The following is a 24,066-nucleotide window of genomic DNA, read 5'->3' on the forward strand; positions in this document are numbered from 1 at the left end:
TATTTATAGAGTACCTCTAAAAAATTTTCCATGTGAAGTAGTATTTCAAGTATATTTGAGACTCATACTGTGATTAAATTTATCTTTAATGGAATTTCTTTTTCTACATTTTGACATCCATACTATAGTATTAAGTCATGTTTTTCCAATTGTGTTTTTTAGGTTGTATTCAGTTGGAGGTCGCGATGGAAGCTCGTGTTTGAGTTCAATGGAGTATTATGATCCTCATACAAATAAGTGGAACATGTGTGCTCCAATGTGTAAAAGAAGAGGGGGTGTTGGAGTAGCCACATGTGATGGTTTCCTTTATGCAGTAGGAGGTCATGATGCTCCTGCTTCAAATCACTGTTCCCGGCTACTCGATTATGTAGAAAGGTAAGACCTCAAGGACACTGCTAAAGTGAGAGACAGTGCAAATTATACTGATGCCTAGTCCAAGGGATTGTAAAACCTACGTTTAGGAAAGGTAAATTCAACTCCTAGAACTTCTTCTCTCAGTCTCTCTCTTTTGCTCATTCAACAACCCAGAACTTATCATTATACATACGTTTTATTTCATCCCTGCACATCACTTAGAACTATTATATTGTATGTATTAAGAATTAGAAAGTTATAAAAACTCATGGTGATGTCGCCTATTATATAAGGATACATGTTGATATTTGGGGACGTGAGAATAGGGAATATTGAGATTAATTGTTTTATCAGCTGGGATAGGGTAAGTAATTCTACTGTAATGTATAAGGTTCTTACTCCTGCTACACATCCATGACAATTCCATGATATCATTACTATAGGACCCAGAATGACAGCTAAGCTGCAATGTGAGCACTGCTGTTCTCCATGACAAAAGGGGAAAGCCAGAGTAGTAAATTGTTCTCTGGTCCTTAAAAATTTTACTTGCAAGTAGAATAATTATATTCTGTGTGTACTTTGGTGATAAGCCAGTCACATGGCCACAGAAAATTTCAAAGGATGGGAAGACAGTATCCCAAATTATACCTGAATGAAGAACAAAATATCTGGTGGATCACACTGATGACAAAAACAATTTTTCTCTTGATATTGAAAAGCACGTCCTTGATACTCATGCTTGTAAGTGGTATGTACAGTTAGTGGGAGAAAGGTGATCTCTCTCACGATATTAAGGAAGCTGATGTTATGGCAATACTTGCTTAGATAATCCATTTAGTTGGCATTCTAAATAGTAGGGACAGAACACACAAAGTAGGCATGGTTTATTTGCCAGTGCAAATCAATTGCTCATTAAGTAAGACTATCAGTTTTCTTTTGATTATGGGAATTTGCAGGCTAAATTGTCCAATACTTGTTGGACAATTTAGTAAAAATAGCCATACAGATATATGGCTATTTTTACTGAGAATAAGTCCAATGGCAAGAGATAGCTTTTAGTGTACAGGTACTGCTCATACTTAAGTCACATCTTGGATAAAATACAGAAACATGTTTAATTGTATTGCTATTCTGTATTCTTTTATATATACAAATATGCAATCATTTATACTTTATTTAATTTTTCATTCATTTTTTAAAATACCACTAATAGACTGGCAGCTTATTCACATTTTCCACTGCTAAATTCTTGGGGAAAATGACAAAGAAAATGAACATGATGAGGCCCCTACTTTTACCGTGAATTACCTTGTATAAATGCTACCAATGAAATGATATTCCATACATATATTCTCTTCTAACTTTACTGTATAATGTATTGAAATGCTGTTTGTGAACAGAGACATAAATAATTCAGCCTAGGAATACATTTATGGTGCAAAATTAGATTTAAATAAGCATAGCTATTTTAAGTTATAGGAGTGCAGTGGGTATAAGCTGCTTAAGTAATGCAGAAGCACATGACATTATCCTGATTCTTATTCAAGCTCATGCTATGTGGCAGATTAATAGCTTTTTTGCAGTTTCTACAACATATATTCTGTATTAATGATTTTTCATGTACATCATCAATAAATCAAGGTACTGCTGTAAAATTATTTTGCACATATAATGTAAAAAATGTTTATAATTATAGGAAAATGAATCATTAGGAATAGCAAGAAGTAGTGTACAATGTTGTTTTAAACAAATATATGGGTGGATATGTAGGTGGATAAATTTTATTATAAGACAATAATTCTTATAGAAATGTAAAAGTATTATATAATGGTGGTATTAAAGAACATTTATGTAATATTTATTAAAAAATGTAAAGAGTAAGGCTACCTTACACACAAAGAACACTGGCATTTCAAATCAAATCAGGTAACAAGATAGAAACTGAGCATGAACAGGAACATTGGAATAGTTGATGAAACAGAGAAAACTAATTTTGTAGCTAAGCCTCACTCCACGGACAACATCTTAGGGGACAAAATCAATGTCCAAAATATGCAGTAAGTCCTAGCAAATTTAGGCCCAGGAGGTGTACTCCATTAAAAAAGTCACATTCATCTATTTACTTATTCAATATATATTGTTAAATTTTAGATTATTTCATTTGTTTTAATTTCTCATTTCATGTTTTTGGTTCAAACATAATTTAAGAATTTTAGCATATATAAGAAATGAAGAGAGATAATATAGGAGGGATTTACTTTTTATTTAAATTATGGATTCTTATAAACTCAAAGCCATTTCATTTCACATGTGACCCTAAATAACAGGACTGCTGTAGCTTAATCAAACAGAACACATCCATACATACTGTGTGGAAGAGCTTGTATTGAAGAATATAGTCTGATCAAAGAATAATTTGTATTTTGAGACTGAATTAGAAAGTAAGAAATCTTGTCTGATATCTTCAAACTTTTTTAAAGCTTTTATATTTTTAACTTAGGCAGTGGTTGTGACAGATGACTTGAAAAATCAGGAGAAAGATGATAAAATAAAGCAATTTCATCAGCAGCTTTGCCATATTTATTTATTTACATAAACTGATGTCTATATTTGATTCTTTTGCTGTTTTAAAATATACCTTCTAGTGAAGGTTAAATTTTAGCCAAATTGCAGTCTGTTTCTTTGTCTCTTTCCAACTATAGCTTTAGGCTCTATGTCCCAGGAGGATAGCATATAAGAAATGCTTAAAAATATTGACTGAAAAAAATCAATGGATGGATTAATGTGCACTGTCCAATGAATTGGGCCTTCTGATTTTAAATCCTATCAGGAATTATGGCATTTCTTTTTTTTCCTATAGTTTGGACTAACAATACAAGAAATTTATTTTGTCTATTTATTTTATAAATTTTAGATAGAGATATTATAGCCAAATGTATATCATATATTTCACAAATGTTTCACAATATTTGCTTTATATCCAGATATTTTACATTTCTTTTAAGGTAAATATATATTTCTTCTTGAAATTGTTTACTGTTGTTTGGATGATATATTTCTATCAAACAATTCTAAAATCTTAGTGACTTAAAATAACCATCTATTTTCTTTCATGATTCTGTGTTGATTGGGTTCAGTTAGTCTATTCTACTCTACATGATGTTGCCTGATGCTACAGTTATCTGGGGCTCAACAAGACTGGAATATTCAAAAAGGTTCTCTCAGAGAGCTGGCCATTAGGGCTGTCATCTGAGAGCTTAGCCAAGGGTTTCAGAGCACTGTGGTTCTCTTTTCCTGGACTCTCCTTGTGGCTTGGATATCTCACCAAGTGGTGCCTGAGGTTCCAAGGTAAAGGAGTTCAAGAGGAGGGATCTCAAAGAGGACAGGTGTACAATGCAATGATTCATCAGGCCTCAGCTTCCATCACACTTGATAAAGTTGCATTGGCCCATGCCAGTGACCTTTAGGGTGGAGTGAAGCTTCTCAAAGACATGACACTAGGAGGCCAGCTTCATTAAGAAGGAGTCAGCAAAGTAACAATTTACAATTGTGTATATATATATTTTTTCTTAAGTATAATTTAATCTTTATTGTTCAAATTATTATAGATGTCCCTCTTTTTCCCCCCCATAACTCCCCTCCACTCGGTTCCCACCTCTACCCCAGGCCCTCACCACTCCACTGACCATGTCCATAGGTACTGCATACATGCATATAAGATCTTTGTCCCATCTCTTCCCTCACCCCTTCCCCCACACTCCCTTCTCCCTGAGAATTGTCAGTTCTCTCCATTTCCATGCCTCTGATTCTATTACATTCACCAGTTCATTCTGTTCATCAGAATTTTTATTCATTTGATTTTTAGATTCACTTGTTGATAGATATGTATTTGTTGTCACTTTGTTGTTCATACTTTTTTATCTTTACCTTTTTTTCTTCTTCCTCTTCTTAAAGAATACCCTTCAGCATTTCATATAATACTGGTTTGGTGGTGATGAACTCCTTTAGCTTTTTCTTGTCTGTGAAGCTCTTTATCTGACCTTCAGTTTTAAATGATAGCTTTGCTGGGTAGAGTAATCTTGGTTGTAGGTTCTTACTATTCTTCATTTTTAATATTTCTTGCCACTCCTTTCTGGCCTGCATAGTTTCTGTTGAGAAATCAGCTGACAGTCATATGGGTACTCCCTTGTAGGTAACTAACTGTTTTTCTCTTGCTGCTTTTAAGATTCTCTGTCTTTTGCCCTTGGCATTTTAATTATGATGTGTCTTGGTGTGGTCCTCTTTGGATTCCTCTTGTTTGGGGTTCTCTGCACTTCCTAGACTTGTAAGTCTATTTCTTTCACCAGGTAGAGGAAGTTTTCTGTCATTATTTCTTCAAATAGGTTTTCAATATATTGTTCTCTCTCTTCTTTTGGCACCCCCATAATTCGGATGTTGGTACACTTGAAGTTGTCCCAGAGGCTTCTTACACTATCTTCATATTTTTGGATTCCTTTTTCTTTTTGTTTTTCTGGTTGGGTGTTTTTTGTTTCCTCTTATTTTAAATCTTTGACTTGATTCTTGGGATCCTCTAGTCTGCTATTTGCTGTTGAAGCTCTGTATATTATTCTTTATTTCAGTCAGTGTATGCTTAATTTCTGACTGGTCCTTTTCCATTTTTTTGGCATTCTCACTAAGATCCTTAAGATTCTCACTAAGTTCCTCAGAGGTTTCTAGAAGATTTTTGAGTAACCTTGTAACTGTGGTTTTGAATTCTATATCCAGTAGTTTGCTTTCTTCCATTTCTTTCATTTGTGTTATGTTTCTTTGTCTCCACATTTTGGCTGCTTCCCTGTGTTTGTTTCTATGTATTGGGTAGCTGCTAAGTCTCTTTGAGTTGATAGAGTGGCCTTGTATAGCAGGTGTCCTATGGGGCCCAGTGGCTCAGTCTCGCCAATCAACTGAAGTGTTGATTGGTTCACTCTTGGTTCATCCCATTGTGGACTGTGTATACAGTCTTGTTGTAGTTAAGCCTTGATTGTTCTTGGTTGGGAGGAATTGACCTCCAGGCCTATTGGCTGTGAGGACCAGCTGTGTTTACAATGAAAGAGCTGCTGTGCAGGAGACACCCTTATGGGGCAGGACTTGCTTCAATGGGGCTTTGGTGCTCACTGAGTCTGCCTCTTGAGTGTGTCACTTATGGATGTGAAGAGTTGTAATCTGGTATGGTCTCACTCTGACCACTGGGTACACTGGCTCTTGGATCTCCAAGGAGGTGCAAAATAAGCCACTGCCTGGGGCCACCCAGCAGGAACTACAGAGAAATATGCAGATTCCTCCTCTTTCACAGATGAGGCCCAGCTGTGAAGCAACATAGGCTGCTGTGGTGCTGGACTTTGCCTTCTTTTGATAGAAGTGGGGTCCATTGGACAAGTTATTTAGAAAATGATAGACTTCAAGCCAAGTCTCTGCTAAGATAATTCCAATAACTAATTTTTTTTAGGGTAGATAATCATATGTTTGAAATGGAAATAATTTTCTCTCTACTTTTCAGTTTATTGCTTATAGTTTTTTTGAAAAAACACTAAATAATTGTAGTTCATATAACATATTTACCAAAATTTACAATTTCTGGACATAAAATAAACCTCAACAAATTTCAAAAGCTTGAAATTTGACAGAGCTTGATCTCTGATCACAGGGGAATTGACCTAGCAATAAATAACAAAGACTTTTTTTTTCCAAATGCTCAACAATTTGAAATTAGACAATACCCTTCTAAATAGCACGTGGCTCCAACAAGAAAATATTTTTAATTGTGTAGTAATGAAGATATGATATATCAAATTCTGTGAAATGTAGCTAAAAATTCTTACAGACAAATATATAGATTTAAGTTCATTTATTTAACAAATTAAAAATCTGAAAACAAAAGTTTTAGCTTCAATCTCAAGAAATTATAACTACACTAAAAATGAAATAACAAATACAAGAGTGAAATAATAATGATAAAATATTAATGAAATAGGAAAAATGCTATAGAGAGGATTTAAAAGAAACCTGAGTTGTTTATTCTGAATGTTTGAAATAAAATTTATAAACTACTAACAAGATTATCAAGAAAAAGAAGAGAAAAAGTACCTATAAAGAAATAAAAAAGCAAACTTCACTGTATAGTCTGCAGACTATATAAAGAGAGAATTTATATATGTTTATACCATTATTTGAATTGTTAGCTGAAATGAACAAATTTATAGAAAAATACAATTTTATAAATATTGTATAAGAAGAAACAATAGAAAAAAATAATGTGACTAAACTCTCTCATAAGCATAGATGCAAACATCCAAAAGAAACATTAGCAAATCAAACCTAGATAGAAATATAAAGGAGTATATCTCAATAAATTTGAGTTTATTCCAGAAATACAAGATTAATTTAAAATAGAAAAGTTAATCAACATGACTCAATACAGTAATAAGCATATGAATAAGTGCAAAAGTAATGATAAAAGGAAATACCCATTGCCTGGCCAGCATAGCTCAGTGTTTGAGTGTTGATCTAAGAACCAGGAGGTCACAGTTCTATTCCAGCTCAGGGCACATGCCCGGATTCCTGTCTTGATTCCCAGTGTGGGTGTGCAGGAGGCCAGGAGGAAGTCAATAAATGATTCTCTCTTATCATTGACAGAGTTTCTATCTCTCTCTTCTCTTACTGTCTGAAATCAATAAAAATACATGAAAAAACAAAATATCCGTTATAATAAAAACTCTCACCAAATTTGGAAGTAAAATTAATACAAAAATTGATAGTAAAATATTGAAATACTAGAGGCCCGGTACTTGAAGTTTGTGCACGGGTAGGGTCCCTAGACTGGGCCGGCTATCAAAGCCAATCAGGGCCTCCTTTCCCCTGCTGCCAGCTGCCAACTGGGGTCTCCCTTCCCCAGCTGCTGGCAGGGGCCTTCCTTTGTTCCATACCGCCCCCTGGTGGTCAGCACATGTCATAGTGAATGATTGAACTCCAGGTCTCCTGGTCAAACTCCTGAGGGGACACTTTGCATATTAGGCTTTTATATATATAGGTTTTATTTTGAAGTTTTTATTAGATTGAGAACAAAGTTGCTGTCAATACCATTGTTCTTCAACAGTTTAATAGAGTAATTAACCATTGGTAAGGCAATAAAGGGAAAGAAAATAACACTTGCAAAGGAATGAATAAAACTGTCAATATTCAAGCTTGCATGATAAATATCTAATGATAATCTAAACAAAATCTAAGCAGAAACTATTTGAGTTAATGAGTGAATTAGTAAGGTTGCTATATACTCAGTCAATATATAAAACTAAGTGTATTTCCACATGTAAGCAATAAATAACAAAATTAATGTATAAAAATTACCATTAAAATAGGTTTGAAATATCTAGCAATAAATACTAAAGAGAAAATAAAACATTATTGAGAAAAGCTTAAAAAGTTTTAAATAAATGGAGGGGAATGCCATTTTTATGGATTAGAAGTTTGAAAATTATAAGAAGGTGAATTCTACTCTAAATTGACTATAGGTATAATGCAGTCCTTATTAAATTATAAACACTTGTGGATTGTGATTGTGGGTATATACATTGAAAACATGATCCTATAATTTAAATAAAAATAAAGAGTCCTAAATCCCAAGAAAACCTTGAAGAAGAAATAGATATTAAGAATAATTATAAAGTCACTTTGATAATCTCATGATAGCTATTATGATGTCAGTTTATAGGAAAAATAAATTATTTTATTTTTACTCATAATTCACAAATAATTTATTAAAATCAATTCAAATATAGATTGCATAATTATTTTACTAGAAATCTAAAGACTGCTCTTTCGGTTATTTTAATTTTATTTTACTTTTTCTTTGCTTCCTTATTTGTTTTTGTTTAACAGGAAAACCTACCTGACTACAAGCCATTTCTGTGTTGTTAATTTGCTTGCTAGCTGAAAATTAGCCGTATAAACTTAGGAAAATGGACATTTTCAATTCTATTTGCTATCAAAGTAATGCTTTTATATTTAAAACAATTCCCCTTTAAATATTTTAAGATTGATTCTTATCCTTGAGCTATAGAAATGACCATGTTTGAAAATTAAAGGTACCTGAAAAACTTGAATAGGGATTTTTTTTTAAATATATTTTATTGATTTTTTACAGAGAGGAAGAGAGAGGGATAGAGAGTTAGAAACATCGATCAGCTGCCTCCTGCACACCCCCTACTGGGGATGTGCCCGCAACCAAGGTACATGCCCCTGATCGGAATTGAACCTGGGACCTTTCAGTCCACAGGCCGACGCTCTATCCACTGAGCCAAACCGGTCCTGGCTTGAATAGGGATTTTCAATGAGAAACTAACTTTTGTTCTCTAACTGCTATATGACTTGAGCAAGTGTTCACTTTGCAGCCAATTTTAGCCACAGTGTATACACAGTGCTTCTCTTGCTTGAGGGCTATAAACTTTAATAGAGTTCCTGAAGCAGATCTCATACTCTGACCATGAAGGCCAAGGTGAAACATAGGAAAGGAAGCGAGCCTAAATATGAAGGCAGCCCCTGCCTTTTCCTTTTTCTTTTTAGTGAACAGGAAACCAGAGACTCACTTCTCTAAATGCTTAGAACTAAATCTTGTCAAAAACCAGAAATGAGAGTGACAGAGTTCACTATTAGTAATTGTATGAAAATGCTTATACATCTGTAAATCCTTCCCTAAGCTCAAAAAAACAAACATTTGTTTCATTTTTGGGGTAGAAATCTTGTATATCTCCAGGCTGAGAGGTGAATTTATAAAACTCTGAATACAGGAAAATCAATTTAAAGTTATTAATGTGAAAACAAGCATCATTATTAGCAGGTAATTTTGAATTTATGGGGTTACTTTTTAAATATCAGGGAAAGAGCATTTGTTTGGGAGGAGAGAAGGTTGTACTTGGTATTTGTTTTGTTTTGGTTTGTTTTTCTAACAATATATAAATTTAAATATAATCAACATTGCCAGTTATTAATTATAAAAGATTGGATTACACATATAAAGTATATTACCTACCCTTAATGAGAGGTACATCTAATTCAAAGATTTAAATTTTATAAAAGAATGCACTAGATTTTTAAAATTCTCTTTAGGAATGTTTGTAAAATATAAAAGAAATGATATCTATTTCTAAATGTAGGATATTATCTTTAAAGCATATAGAACACCCTAGTGTGTTCTTATTTTATCCTGGAATATGAGTATTTGAGAATTGTTTTGATATTTGAATATCACTTGAAGATTCATAAGCTTTCAGAAATTCATTTATTATTGCTTAGTGTATTACTGTTAGCTGTTTTCTCAGTTCTTCTGCTTTTTTTGCAAAGTGATAAATAAAGTCTGCTTCATAGACAAGCTGCTGGAAAAAATTCTATAGAGCTGAATAAAAATTAATTGAGGACTAAAATATGACTTCAGAAAAAGCAGTTTTAGTGAATTGATTGTGACAAAAGCCAGATTGGTTTCTATTGAAGAATGAATAAAATAAAAGAATGTTCACTCTTCACTGAAATTAAAGTATATTATACATTCTTCCTTTTAAAATTATATTTACAACAATAATTTCCTGACAAACAAAAAGTAAACAATACAATTTATTCCCCTACACTCATTACCCAGCTTCAACAACCATCACCAATCTGTCATTCTTGTTTTATTCATTCACCGTCACTGTCCTTTCCTTTTTCCTACAGTATTATTTTAAATAAATTATTCAAGATGTCGTTTTTGCTGAATATATATCTGATTTCATCCCAGAAACAAGCAAATAAAATAATCAGAGCTTTATATTTCAACATAATCACAATGTCATTATCACAACTAATAGAAACTTCAATAATGGCTTATTAAACTCTGATGCCCAAAATTAAAATTTCCAAAATGTCTCAAGCATCTTTTAATAGTTGGTTTGTTTAAGTTGAGATCCAAATAAGGTCCACTCATTTTGTTATGTTTTTAAATCACATTTAATTTATGACAGTTACTTCTTATTTATTATTTCTGTTTTTTTTTAATTGAAAAATTCAGTTATCCTGTGTATATTCTACTTTATACTATAAATTGTACTATTTGACTCCTAGTGATTGTACTATTTGACTCCTAGTGATTGTACTATTTGACTCCTATAGATTGTACTATTTGACTCCTTTTCTTCTCTGTCTACTTATTTTTGGTCCTCATTAAAAAATATATTTATAAATGTCAAAATGTTCATGATATAAATTTAAATATTGTAAAGAAGATTATGATGGCATAGATTTTGTCTGTGTTTGTGTGTCTATATATGTCTGTGTCTCTTTGTGATGGTTGCATTTATTAATTGCTGCATGTAAAATTGCATTTTTATTTGCTAGACAGCCTGTGCTTTAAGGTGGTCATGGTTTTGCAAGCATTCAACCAGTCTCTCATTTTATAGGCTGTCCCAACTTTTTCAACCATGGAGTGTAATTGCATGTAATATCTTGAATAACATGAATATTCTCTATAAAATATGGATTATAGATCCTTGGGGTCCTTCCAATCATTTGTTATAACAACCTTCTTTATTTCTAATAAACTATAGGTGAGGTTTTTTCAGCTTTTTTTGTGTTTGTTTTCTTTCTTTGTTTTAAGAGTTTGTGGGTTGAAAGTTTCAATTAGTGAAAAACAAGATTGAAGCAGAAAGAAAGAGTATATTTGCTGTGTTTGTAAAAAACAAAAACAAAAATTTTTCACTCAGTCCTCCTCCCCCGCCCCCCCTTTATCTTATTGCTGGCACTGTTGAGACTTGCTCAGTGACATGGGCTGTGAAAGAATTCATGACTAAGAGAAAAGATACACAGAGGAAACTTATTTTTTTTCCAAGGGAGTAAAGGGCCAAGTATTGCTAGTCAATACAGGGCAGAGAACAAAGGGAGTTTGCGTTGTTCAGTAGTTGCTAAGGGACAAGGAAGGGAGGGGAATGGTGTTGAAGTTGAGCAGACACCAGAAGGGTTGTCTTGGAAAGTTACAGTTTATTCACTTTCCAGGACACAGTCCAGCAGATATTCTAAGGAGGTGTCTTATCAGTATTTTTTCAGAGCTGTAAAACAAGCTTAGACCAAAAGTTATAAAGAGTTCAAAAGGGAAATCTGTTTGAAGGGGAGAGGGAAAAGAAGGAGAGGATGAGGAGGAGCAAATTATTCTGAAACTGTTAAAACAGCAGGGAGGAGTTGGATGGAAGAATGTAGCCTTGAGAGTAGCTTATCTTAACCTTTAGTTGGAACTGAGGAGTCAACAATGTTGGAGTTTAATTACCAGGTGTTTCCCATAAGTTGGGCAAGGCCACAGCAATGAAACAGAAAGGCCTCTTTGCTGTCCTTACAGATATTATTACAAACTAGTGGCCCGGTGCATGAAATTTGTGCACTCAGCCCAGCCTGCCCCCTCTCACAGACTGGGAGCCCTCAGGGGATGTCCTACTGACGGCTTAGGCCCATTCATCTGCAGGAGGCAACTGGGCTGATCAGGGGAAGGCGCCAGCCCCATCACCCCGCTGCTGCTGCCACTGCCAACCACTGCAGCTGCCAAGGTGTTTTCATCAACATGGACTCCAGTCCCTTCACCATGAAAAAATGACAACTTTCTTTAGGCATTTTAAAGATGTGTCTTTCATAGGCTATGACATTTCTTTCTTTCTTTTATTTTATCCTCACCTGAGGATATGTTTCCATTGATTTTTAGAGAGTATGGAAGAGAGAGGGAGAGACAAACATCAATGTGAGAGGGACACTTTGATTGGTTGCCTCCTGCATGAGCCCTGACCTGGGCCCTGGCCATGGAGGAGCCTGTAACCTAGGTACATGCCCTTGATCAGAATTGAACCTGGACCCTGCGGTTAGCAGGCCAAGGCTCTATCCACTGAGCCAAACCGGCTAGGACAGGATATGACATTTCTTAGCCCCTCCAACAGCAGACCTTCGTTTTTTCCTCCAAGAGTGTGGTGGAAAAACCCTAGATCACCTTCTTGGATTCTTATAACCCAAGTTACTAAGAACACTGCAAGTGGTGGCATACAGGGAGTTTAGCCAATGAGCGGTCAGAAAAGGTGTTTACGCTCGAACTGGTTTGGCTCAGTGGATAGAGCATCGGCCTGCAGACTGAAGGGTCCCAGGTTTGATTCCTGTTAAGGGCATGTACCTTGGTTGGGGGCACATTCCCAGTGGGGAGTGTGCAGGAGGAAGCTGATCAATGTTTCTCTCTCATCGATGTTTCCGACTGTCTATCCCTCTCTCCTCTTCTCTGTAAAAAAATCAATAAAATATTTTTTTAAAAAAAAAAGAAAAGAAAAGGTGTTTCCTCTGCAGCTCATGTGCAGAGGACCCCCTTCATTGTGTCCACTGGCTTAGGGGCATGTCCCCGCTGCCTGCGGGGACACGCCCCCAAGGCCAGCAGCCAGCCCCGCATTTTGGCCCTGGGCTGGGGGCATGGACCCGAGCTGCTGCTTGGTGCTGGCGCACACGCAAGCTGCCACAGGGCGGGAACATCCCCCACATCACCATGGCGCCTGTGCCCATAGGCCTGGAGTGGCCCGTAGGCCAGTAGTGGCCAGGGGCATTCTGGAACCCCAGCTGCTCAGGGCCTACATGTGGGCCTACAGGCTAGGAGCGGCCTGGGTCCTGAGAGTGTTCCCAGGACCCAGGCCACTCAGCACCTGCATATGCAAATTAACCCGCAATCTTTGTCAGGTTAATTTGCATACTCACTCCTGATTGGCTGGTGGGCATCATGGAGGTACACTCAATTTGCATCTTTCTATTTTATAAGTGTAGATGTCTCCATTTTCCCCCTATTTCCCACCCAGCTTTCATCCCCCCCCCCCTTCCTTTGCATTTACTCTGCTGGGGTTTTTACTTCTTACTAGCTTTCTTCTTCCTATATCTGAACCTATAGTTGCAGATTAATGGCAAAGAGGTGTTTTAATAATTCATTTTATTTTTGCTGAAGCAAAGCTCATTAACTAAAGTATTCTTCAGATTTTTGTTACTTAAAATATAAAATCTGTATTTACTGTATGGTAGTCAAACTTTCTGAAAATTAGATTAATTTTGGTTTAAATTCAGCAATAATAATTTATATCCGCTACTTTATTCTTTTGATTTACCAATATCTCCCTTATGGAAAATCCTAATTTATGTCACTAAAATATAGTTCTTTGCTGTAATTATTTTCATGCTGTAATTATTTTCCCAAGTTTCAAAGGCTCCCTATTTTCCTATTGAGAAAACACAAAACACCTTCTTACTCTGGGAATCAAACATCCAAAAGTTGATCACAAAACACCTTGCCCTGGTTGGTGTGGCTCAGTTGGTTGAGTATCCTCTTGTGCACCCAATGGTCACTGGTTAGATTCCTGGTCAGGGCACAAGCCCGGGTTGTGGGCTGGATCCCCAGTAAGGGCTGTGCAGGGGGCAGCTGATCATGTTTCTTTCACATTGATGTCTCTCCCTCTCTTTCTTTAACTTCCCCTCTATCAAATCAATAAAAACATATTAAAAAAAACACATATGCACCTTTTTTGGCACTCTACTGTTTCATGCATCCTTAAACTTAGCCATACTGCACATCTGCTTTCCTTAAAGGTGGGTATGCATTTTTTATTAACACTTCAGTACTTTTACACAACTTTTTATATATAACAAACTTGGGCTAGATTTTCAGACCTGATTTAGTGGAGACTTCAATAGTGAAATATTGCATACTTCTCTCAGATTTTTAACAATTACTTCTGTTTCTTTACCATAACACTTTGCTTATGCTGTGGTAAATAATTTCCTTATGAAAATAAACTATTTTCATACTCATTTTGTTAAATGACTGCAGCTATATAAATAAGAGTCTAGGCATATGTTTTAATTACCTTAAAGTTTAGAGAGCTAGACACTGTGGATATTAGCCCTTGAACATCTGCTCAAAAAAATTAGCTTTTAGGAAAAAAACAAAATCACAATTTTGTTTTTCATGGCTTGCTTTTGGGTGGGCATTATCCATATAGTAAAAGTTGAATACGTTAGAATATGTCTTATTATCTTTACATTTTAGATATGATCCCAAAACAGACACATGGACCACTGTGGCTCCTTTGAGTATGCCCAGAGATGCTGTTGGAGTTTGTCTCCTTGGTGACAGATTATATGCTGTTGGTGGCTATGATGGGCAGACATACCTCAACACCATGGAATCCTATGATCCACAAACTAATGAGTGGACACAGGTAAGGTTGTTGCCAGCATACTTTACTTCAAATATAAGAATGAATTTCATTTAATTTCTTTGGAGGAGAAGGATATATACAGTAATATACCTACTCAAATTACTCTGAACCCAAAGTGATTGATTTAATCTATTGTTTTCATTTTGTAAAAGTTTATTTAGTTACATGTTGTTGTGCACTTTTCTCTAATGTGCTCTATCCTATATAATAAAAGCGAAGTATGCAAATCGTTCCCTCAACCAGGATTTCGTCCAGGAGGCAGGGCCTGCCAGGGGAAGGGAGGGAGTACCCAGCAACTAGCAGCTGCTAGGGACCCTACCAGTGCACAAACTTTTGGTACTGGGCCTCTAGTATTTTAATAAAATTTATATTAAAAAGTGAGATTCATGTTTCTACTTTATTATAAATAATGATAGGAACTGAATGATAATTAGCGAAGGCAAAAATAAAGGTAGAATATATTGATCCACAAAACCCTAACTTCAGAATATTTGATTTTAGAGATAACTGGAATTAAGAGGGTGGAAGCCTGCAGAAATCAACTTTCTGCCTTACAGTTTTGCTTGACTATGTTAGGTCTATTGTTACCTGTTGCAGAGAAATTTTCCATGGGGTGGAAATTCCAAGTAGCAATATTCAGCCATAACAGAGAAAATAAAAGAACTATTTGTTTGATAAGAAACAAACAGCAAAAAGCTCTGAATGGTCTGTCATGTATAAAACACTCATCCCTGGATAATCACTTTGGCCTGAAATATGGAGTGAAACGATTGGCTGATCTTAGATGAGGCGTTATCCTTGAATACGCACTGTAGTTAGAGACTCAGCTCCCATTTTAGTCATATAGCTAAATAATTTCTGCTGGTGTGTATGAGTGTTGGCGGGGGAGAATTGAGGCTAGAACAACTTAACTATAGTGGAAAATACCTTATGCTTTATAGCTACTATGTCATTGCTTGTAATGGTGAAAATGGATATAATATTCTCTGACTTCTGTCCTCATATTCAATTTCTTCCCCTATGTCTTTTCCAAATCTCTCAATATCTCTATTATCTCATTCCTTTATCAGAAACCTAAAAGCAAAATACTGTACAAACAAACAAACAAACCTTTTCCATTAATGGGTGAGGTGAAAACCAAAGCATTATTTAGTTGAAGCAGAACAATAACTTCATCTCTCATCTTTCTGGGTGAAAGGTTTTATTTTTTGGACACAGAAACTGACTAAAATTTATCTGAAAAACTTGAACAGTTCTTGAAGTAAATTTCTTTTAAAAATATTTACTTTTAAAGATACATCACTCCCTTGATTTTCCCAGGTTAGAAATGTGTTCACACACCGTATTTATATATGCTGCATTTAAATACAAAACCAAATTCATAACAAACAGGTTAAGGTACCTGGTTATGAATCTCAATCCTCTCTATCAGAAAGCTCTTTGATTCCAATGAGGCTAGATGAAATTCACTAAGGAGGAAGAAAGAAAGTAGAATGAAGGAAAGAAGGGGAAGTATTTAAAGAACTAAGTCCCATGATTTATGTATATTTTACTTTAATTTGTGAGAGAAGAAGCATTCCTTCTCCAAAAAGCAGAAAATATTAAAATGTTAATAATTATTGCACTAAAATATTAGAGGATATACTTTAAACTCTTATCTTTCAGAGATCCTAGTGTTTTTCAGGGAATATTGCATGAATTAATGATTGTTGATTTGCTAAGGAAATGTACCAGTTCAATGGTACATATTTTATTTATTTATGTATTTCCTTATTTTTAAATATATTTTTATTGACTTCAGAGAGGAAGGGAGAGGGAGAGTTAGAAACATCAATGATGAGAGAGAATAATTGATTGGCTGCCTCCTGCATGCCCTCAACTGGAGATCGAGCTCACAACTGGGGCATGTGCCTTTGACCAGAATCAAACCCGGGACCCTTGAGTCCACAGGCCAAGGCTCTATCCACTGAGCCAAACTGGCTAGGGCCAATGGTATATATTTTAAATGTGCCACTTTTACAAATGAACATTAAGTAAAGGAAGTTAATTAGTATATAAATGAGATAATATATCTTTATTATATACTAGAGGCCCAGTGTATAAAATTTGTACACTCAGGAGTGTCCCTCAGCTTAGCCTGCACCCTCTCACAGTCCGGGAGCCCTTGAGGGATCACTCGGACATCCTTAGTGCTGCCAAAGAGGTGGGAGAGGCTCCCGCCACTGCAATTGTGCTCACCAGCCATGAGCCGGGCTTCTGGCTGAGCAGCACTCTCCCTATGGGAGCGCACTGACCACCAGGAGGCAGCTCCTGCATTAAGCATCTGCCCCCAGTTGGTCAGTGTATGTCATAGTGACCGGTCATTCCGCTGTTTGGAGATTTACATATTAGCCTTTTATTATATAGGATGGTCTTTGGTTTATTACCTCCCACCCACCCACCCACGATCACGGCCATGGAGAGACACGGGAGGTTGGCCAGCCAGGGAGGGACTGCAGGAAGGCTCCAGGGCATGTCCGGCCAGTCTCACTCAGTCCTAATCAGCCAGACCTGAGCAGCAAGCTAACCTACCTGTTGGAGTGTCTTCCACCTGGTGGTCAATGCAGATAATAGCAACTAGTCAGCCAGTCAACTGTCTGCCCCTGGTGGTCAGTGCATGTCATAGAAAGCGGTTGAGTGGCCTTGGCATATCATTAGCATATTACACTTTGATTGGTTGAACGGATGCCCGAACAACTGGACAGTTAGCATATTAAGCTTTTATTATATAGGATTTACTAGTGTCCCGGTGCATGGATTCATGCACATTAAAAGGAAATTAATTAGAAGGAATATTTTAATATCACTCTTCACCTTTTTTCTATAATAGAAGTGTCAACCAAATTCATGGTCGACAACGACAGATTGAAACATACACATACTATTAGCGCCAGCAAGAGCTTTATATGTATCGTGCATGCACGAGTCAACTTAGCCTTTTATATATATAGATAAACTTGCATAATTAGACCTGCTTTCTGATTTAGCTAGACTTTTTCTAGCCCAGTGAAGTACCCCAACTTCTCTTTCAGGTAATTGTCAACAACACAGCAGTAAATATCAACACAAAACAGATTATTATTGTAGATCACACAGTGAGAACAAAGGGTAACATATTTAGCTGCAGCAGTGTTTGACTATATTCTGTGCAGTGAGAAACCTGAAGTTATTTTCAAGTTCCACCATTTCTTACTTCTTTTCAGTTGGGTCAAGTTTCTAAACCTTCTAAGTCTCCATTGTCTTGCTAATGAAAAGAAAATAGGATTCTACTGAGTCTACTAACTACCTACTCCAGGACTTCTGTGAGGATTAAATGAGATGAGGAATGGGAAAACACCTCATAAACATTTGGTTGAACTGTAAAATGTTTGCACCTGGCTATAAAGCAAGTCGTGTTCCTGGGCTAAAGAAACTCCAAAGAGGCTAGTCACTAGGGAGAGGAAGCTGGGCATTACTATGTGATATCATTACCCAGCACTTGCAGTGACCGTTTCCAGGCTGGGCTGGGCTGTGGGCCGCATTTTGTGCCATGGGGTCTTGGCAGCATTGGCTGTGATTTGGTGGGCTGTCACTCTGGGGTAGTGGCGGGGCCTTTGTCCCACTTGGGAGAAGCTGAGTATTGATTTGTCAGCATCAGGTCCATGGTGCCATTTATTTTTAAATGGCCAGTGTGCATCATGGCAGCTCCTGCATTGTGTGTCTGCCCCCTCGTGGTCAGGGTGCCTCACAGCTACCAGTTGGAGGGAAGGATGGATACTTAGCCTTTTATATATATACTAGAGGCCTGATGCATGAAATTCGTTCAAGAGTAGGCCTTCCTTCTTCCGGCTGCCGAAACCAGCTTCCCTCTGGCACGCAAGACCCAGGCTTCCCTCCCGCCACCAGCAGGCACCCAGTCCCTGGGCTTCCTTGTAGCCTCGGCTTCATCTGGAATGTGGTCCGGAAGGAAGCCTGGAAGGACATACGGTCAGCATATTACACTTTTATTATTATAGACAGATAATAATGAGCCATTATGCTTATCATTCTTTTAAAATTGAAATCAAAATAATATATGTAGTAATAATAGCTAAAAGCCTCCTAAAGACCACTTTCCCTCTTCTGTATTTTATAACTCTTTTGGATCATATAATACCTTATAAATAGCAAAGTGGTATTTAAAATATTTTATAATTTTATTTAATATAATAAACATTCATGTTAAAGCTCTTAAATTTCTTAAAATTTTTCATTCATATCGTTTTATTATTTGTATTTTAATTTAAGACATTGAAGGACCATCAGCAGACCCACATGAGAACCCTTTGAAAATTTTCAAGATTTCAGGCCACTAGAAAATAATGCTGATTTGCTAACTAAATAATTCCTATTAATTTCCCTTCACTTAGCCCATAAATGTATAAAATTGTTTATCCCATTTATTATTGGTACTCCATAATGGGTAGGTATTAAACAAGAAAACTATATTTAAAAATTCAAGAATACATATTTTGAAAACTCAAGATAGCTTCTGGAAATAATGGAAATAGATTTGGAACAATTGCCAGATTTGTATTACTTAGTTTTACAGAGAATACATGCATGCATGTAGGTATTTTTAAAATAAATTTGATTTTCTCATTTAATATTAAGTTTATTTCTTTCATTTGACTTGAAAAACAATATGTGCATTTTAAGACAAATTAAAAAAAAAAAAAGAGTGAGCTTTACTCCATTTCTCCTAGTCTGGATAAAATCACCCTTCCATGTTTTCTCTAGTTACATGGTAAGAGTATTGTTATGCTGTATCCACCTGAAGCTGTAAAGAAACAAAGATAGCGTAGCATTTTACAGCCATGTCTCCAAAGACTAGCAGAGTGGCTGGCATGGACTAAGAGATATGGGAATGTTTCTTATATAAATTGAGAATGATTGTTGAAAATCAGTTTGCTTTGTTATGAATTATTTACTTCAGATATATAAGATATTGTGAATAGTTTCCAGAAAAGCTGGTGGAATATCTACACCCTCCGCTGTTTGTTTGTTTTCTTATTTTTTTTTTCTAATTGGTTCTGTGGTCAACTTTTCCACTTATCATCTAAAGTTGAAAGGCATATCCCTGGAGGGATAGCAGGGCAGATTTCAAATAAATAGATAAACTTGGGCCAAGGTGGAAAAGGGGTAAAGCTCTCTTGAATATTTAAAATGTATATATATAGAATATATCAAATGCTTAAAATAGCATGATAAATTCTGTGGTTAGGGGAATACTTAGCACTATGATAGAACTTAACCCTTTGCACTCGCTTGCTTTTTTCTCGATTCCTTTGTTCTACTCGGGATTTAATTTTATAAATACCCCAGATTTTACAAAGCGCGGCAGTAGAATAAAAAAACTGGAGTTTCTTTTCATACAAACTTATTTATTTGGATTTCTTTTATATTTCAAATTATTGATACATTCAAAGAGTAATTTTAATCTCGACATCCGAGTGCAAAAGGTTAAGTGTGTAGGATACAGAAATCTTCCTTCAGAAAATGATATGTAGAAGGAGGGCTGACAGATGAGTAATAGTTAACCAAATGAAAATATGGGGAGTGGTTTAAGGAACAGAATTTGTGAAGAGCCACAGGAAGGAGAACATGTGGCATTTTACATTGGGCAAGAAATGAATTGGTGAGCAATAAGTTTGGAGAGATAAACAGGGTCTGTGATCTAGGGATAGAAACCATGTCATAGAAGTTTGATTTTACAGTAATACTGAAGGACAAGTTAATAGAGAATTTTAAGCAGGAAAAGTAAATAATCAGAATTGAGTTTTAAAAGGATTGCACTTGACAGGATATAAAAAAAAATGGTTCGGAGAAAGCAAAATTAGTGTGAGAGAAATATGTTAAGAAAATATTTTACTAATCCACTTTAGGGTGGAAAAATTTCCCTTCTCTTCTAGTTTCTTTGGATTGTCTAATAATTATATAGGCATAAGCAGATTAAAGGAGTGAACAAATATAATATTTATTTACAGGGATCCCATAAATATGAGACTCAGAGAAGTGACCAAAGCAGAAAGCTTTTATACTGTTTAGACACAAAAAGAATAAATCTGTGAAGAATTGACAAGACAAAGGGCCTTGGGATTGGGCTAGTAAATTGATGAAGCAGTAACAAGGTTTGTTTATATAGACATTTGGGGCCTAAATTCTCTATCTCTGGTGATAAGGATATTTTCTACCCTCCTGGTATAAGGTGGGTACCATGAACATGGGAGATTTATCTTCCTGCTATCAGGGTAACAAAGGAGTGTCCCTCCTAGACTGCTAGTCTCTCAAGTACCTTCAATTTAAATTAAGCATTAGTAAAAGTGAAATATGTTGGGGTGGCATATTCTTCTCCTTTTTATACTCAGGTTAAAATTGTAACCTGAATTAGGGTGAAGACCATGGAAATGAATGTAAATAAGTTGGTCACAGTTGAGCATTCAGATATAAGGTTGAGTGAGGTACAATTAAGGGACACAGGTGTGCTCCAGGTTTTTCTTTTGAGCAGAGTGGTGTCATTCACTGAGATAGAAAACACACTAGGAATAGCTCATTTAAAAAAAAAAAAAAAAGAGCAGAGATTCATTTTTTATACAAATATACCTGTATAGAGACAGATGTAGATGTTGGTATAAAATGAAGCTATTCACTTTATCTAAAAACTATGCACAATTTTCTCAGCATTAAAAGAACATCGATCAGAATGTCAAACCTCACAGGGAAGGTAGGGGAGGGTGGGGGAAAGGGTGAGAGATCAACCAAAAGAATTGTATGCATGCATATAAGCCTAACCAATGGACACAGACAATAGCGGGGTGAGGGCATGAGTGGGGGTATTCGGGGGTAATGGAGGTTAAGGACACATATGTAATACCTTAATCAATAAAGAAAATTTAAAAAAAAAGAACATCAGAGGGTATTTGGGAAACTGCAAAAAACATGACTACCAGGTACTCATCCCATTCCTATGTAGTGATGGGACTTGAGCGCATATATTTTGTAGTTCTTTAGATGACTTTGATGTCAAACAAGATCTGAAAATGATTGGAAACTAAAAGAGAGATAATGGAAAGTGTGTGCACCTCGGAGTCAGGCACATTTTAGTTTGTATACATTGATGTTTTGGGTTTATATATTGTCTCTGGACATTTCATTCACACACCTGTCATACGAAGATAACAATGCGTGATGAGATTATGAGATTGTGGTGACCTATAAAAATTATTCTTAACACAATGTACTATCAATAAATTTACATGCCCCTTTTCTCCTTTTATTTTGGTCAGTTATCTATATTAAAGACAAGAAACATGACATTAAAACCTCTTTTTTTAAAATAATGTATTAAATGAAAAGAATATAAAATGCCATATGGGAATTTTTTTAACCTACAAAGGACTGACAAGAATAAATACATTTAAAGAACTAGTAGATAATGATAGCAATTTTCATATTTAGAAAGTAAGACTATGTCCTTTCTCAATCAATAAGATAATGTATGTGATCTGAGGTTATTATGCTCTTAGCTATTCTATTTCTTACATTTTATTCTTTTTCTTTTCAGGTTGAAATAATATCCAGCAATTCCTAGTCTTCTTTGATATTTTTAAGTACATAAATTATTCTTAGAAAACTGTAATAAAAATCATTGATATAAAAAAACTCAAATTATTATAATCTTGGCTTACATCCATGGAATAAATTTTTATTACGACTTTGTAAAAGTTACTGTTTTAATATATTTCTAGCCAATTTCATATTCATGATTATTTTTGAAAATCTCAATTCTCATCTCAATGACTATTATAAGGTGGAATTCTTAAAATAAATCCTATGCCAGTTGTAATTATGGCCTATTTATGACAAAATATTAAAGTTACTGCATTGTATGTCTAGGTTTAGGATGAATGAATAACACATTCAATTCATTATAATATCAAGGGAAATAACTTCAAAATGATTTCAATAAGTATAATAGCTATTTCATCTAAAATGTATTCTAACCTATTACTGTAAAATATCTTTACAAATATGTCCATGCAAACTCCAGAATAAATCTTTGCTGGAAACTTCTAAAGCAGTTTTATTTCACTAGAAGTCATAAAATATCTTATTATTTTATTAAAAATCACATAAGTGATTACATATTTTAAGAATGTTAATATATAAATTACTTCTCTTTTATGAATGCCATTTTCATCATTTACATTTTTGTTGTACTACTTGTAGATAAATTGGGAAATATAATAAAAATTATTTAGATTTCAATGATAAGTGTCAAATATATTAGAATTTGTATATTTTTCAAAAAGAGTAAATTTTTCCTTAAATTGTGTTTAATTTTTTCAACAGATGGCTTCCTTGAATATTGGGAGAGCAGGTGCCTGTGTAGTAGTCATCAAGCAACCTTGACTTATTTTTATTTGGAGAGATTTTATTTGCTGGAGTAGTTATTTTTATATGAGGGCAAGAATAAGAACTTCCTGAGATGCAAATCTTCAAGAACAAGGATTTCTGCAGAATCACCTACTGATGTCAATTGAGGCAGAAGATCAAACAGAATTCTAGAAAACAATAAAATATCAAACTGCTATGGGAACAACATCTGGCCGTGTATTAGTTCAGGAATGGTCATTGGTAATTGTTTTGTATTGTAGCATACAATAGCTGGAGTTACCAAAGGCTTGTTTTTCTTGAGCAATTAAAGGAGAAACCAATATTTGTGACATGGATAATTTCATTATTTATAATTGCTTGATAATATCTGACAATATTCAAGAGGTTGCCCAGTGTAGAAGACATGATATTTCCATCTGACAGAATCTGATTGGTTTACTGTTCTCCAAATCAGATGTGGTCAGACCAGGAGGCAGAATTATGTTTTATAAAAACAAACATGCGTCTTCCTCATTTTCCTAACCTAACCTACAAGGATAATTAGAGAAACAGATTCATGCTTGGCTCAGACATTCAGAAGACAAACTGACCTGCTAATCAAAGCTGCATATGTCATCAGAAGCGATAGTTAGATTTTATTGCAACTGCATTAGCAATTTAAGCTGGCAGACTCAAAGGATTGTTTCATTAGGCTTATCACATTGCTTTGTTTTTTGAATACACTGAGCCAAAGTATCAGTACAATTACGGGCTTTTGCCTTATGTTGAGGTCGTAAGCATGGAAGCTAGTTATTCTGAATGTTATTTATATATATATATATTCATTGCATGTTGAAGTCCTTTAGAATTTTCTTTACAAAAAACAACTTAGAATTTTGAGGCAGAAATCTAGGATCCATTCATTTGAAGTATTAATAATCATTGTTAGAATGAAGGCAGACTTCAGATTTTCATTCCCCATTTTTCAAACTTGTTACATTGC

The 24,066-nt window shown here is 35.3% G+C and overlaps 1 protein-coding gene across 2 annotated transcripts in view; it reads left to right on the forward strand.

The window, feature by feature from the left end:
• Positions 1-23,099, forward strand: part of KLHL1 (kelch like family member 1) — a gene marked incomplete at both ends in the record, with an annotated part of 354,832 nt that extends 331,733 nt beyond the window's left edge. For both annotated transcript variants that reach the window (XM_079778802.1, XM_079778803.1), the window contains 3 exons: positions 163-375; positions 14,459-14,630; positions 23,040-23,099. In XM_079778802.1, the coding sequence (XP_079634928.1) occupies positions 163-375; positions 14,459-14,630; positions 23,040-23,099 (445 nt within the window). The remainder of the gene's footprint in view (positions 1-162; positions 376-14,458; positions 14,631-23,039) is intronic.
• Between the last annotated feature and the right edge of the window lie 967 nt (positions 23,100-24,066).

The sequence above is a fragment of the Cnephaeus nilssonii genome, assembly GCF_951640355.1.
Source record: "Cnephaeus nilssonii genome assembly, chromosome: 8".
NCBI lineage: Eukaryota > Metazoa > Chordata > Mammalia > Chiroptera > Vespertilionidae > Cnephaeus > Cnephaeus nilssonii.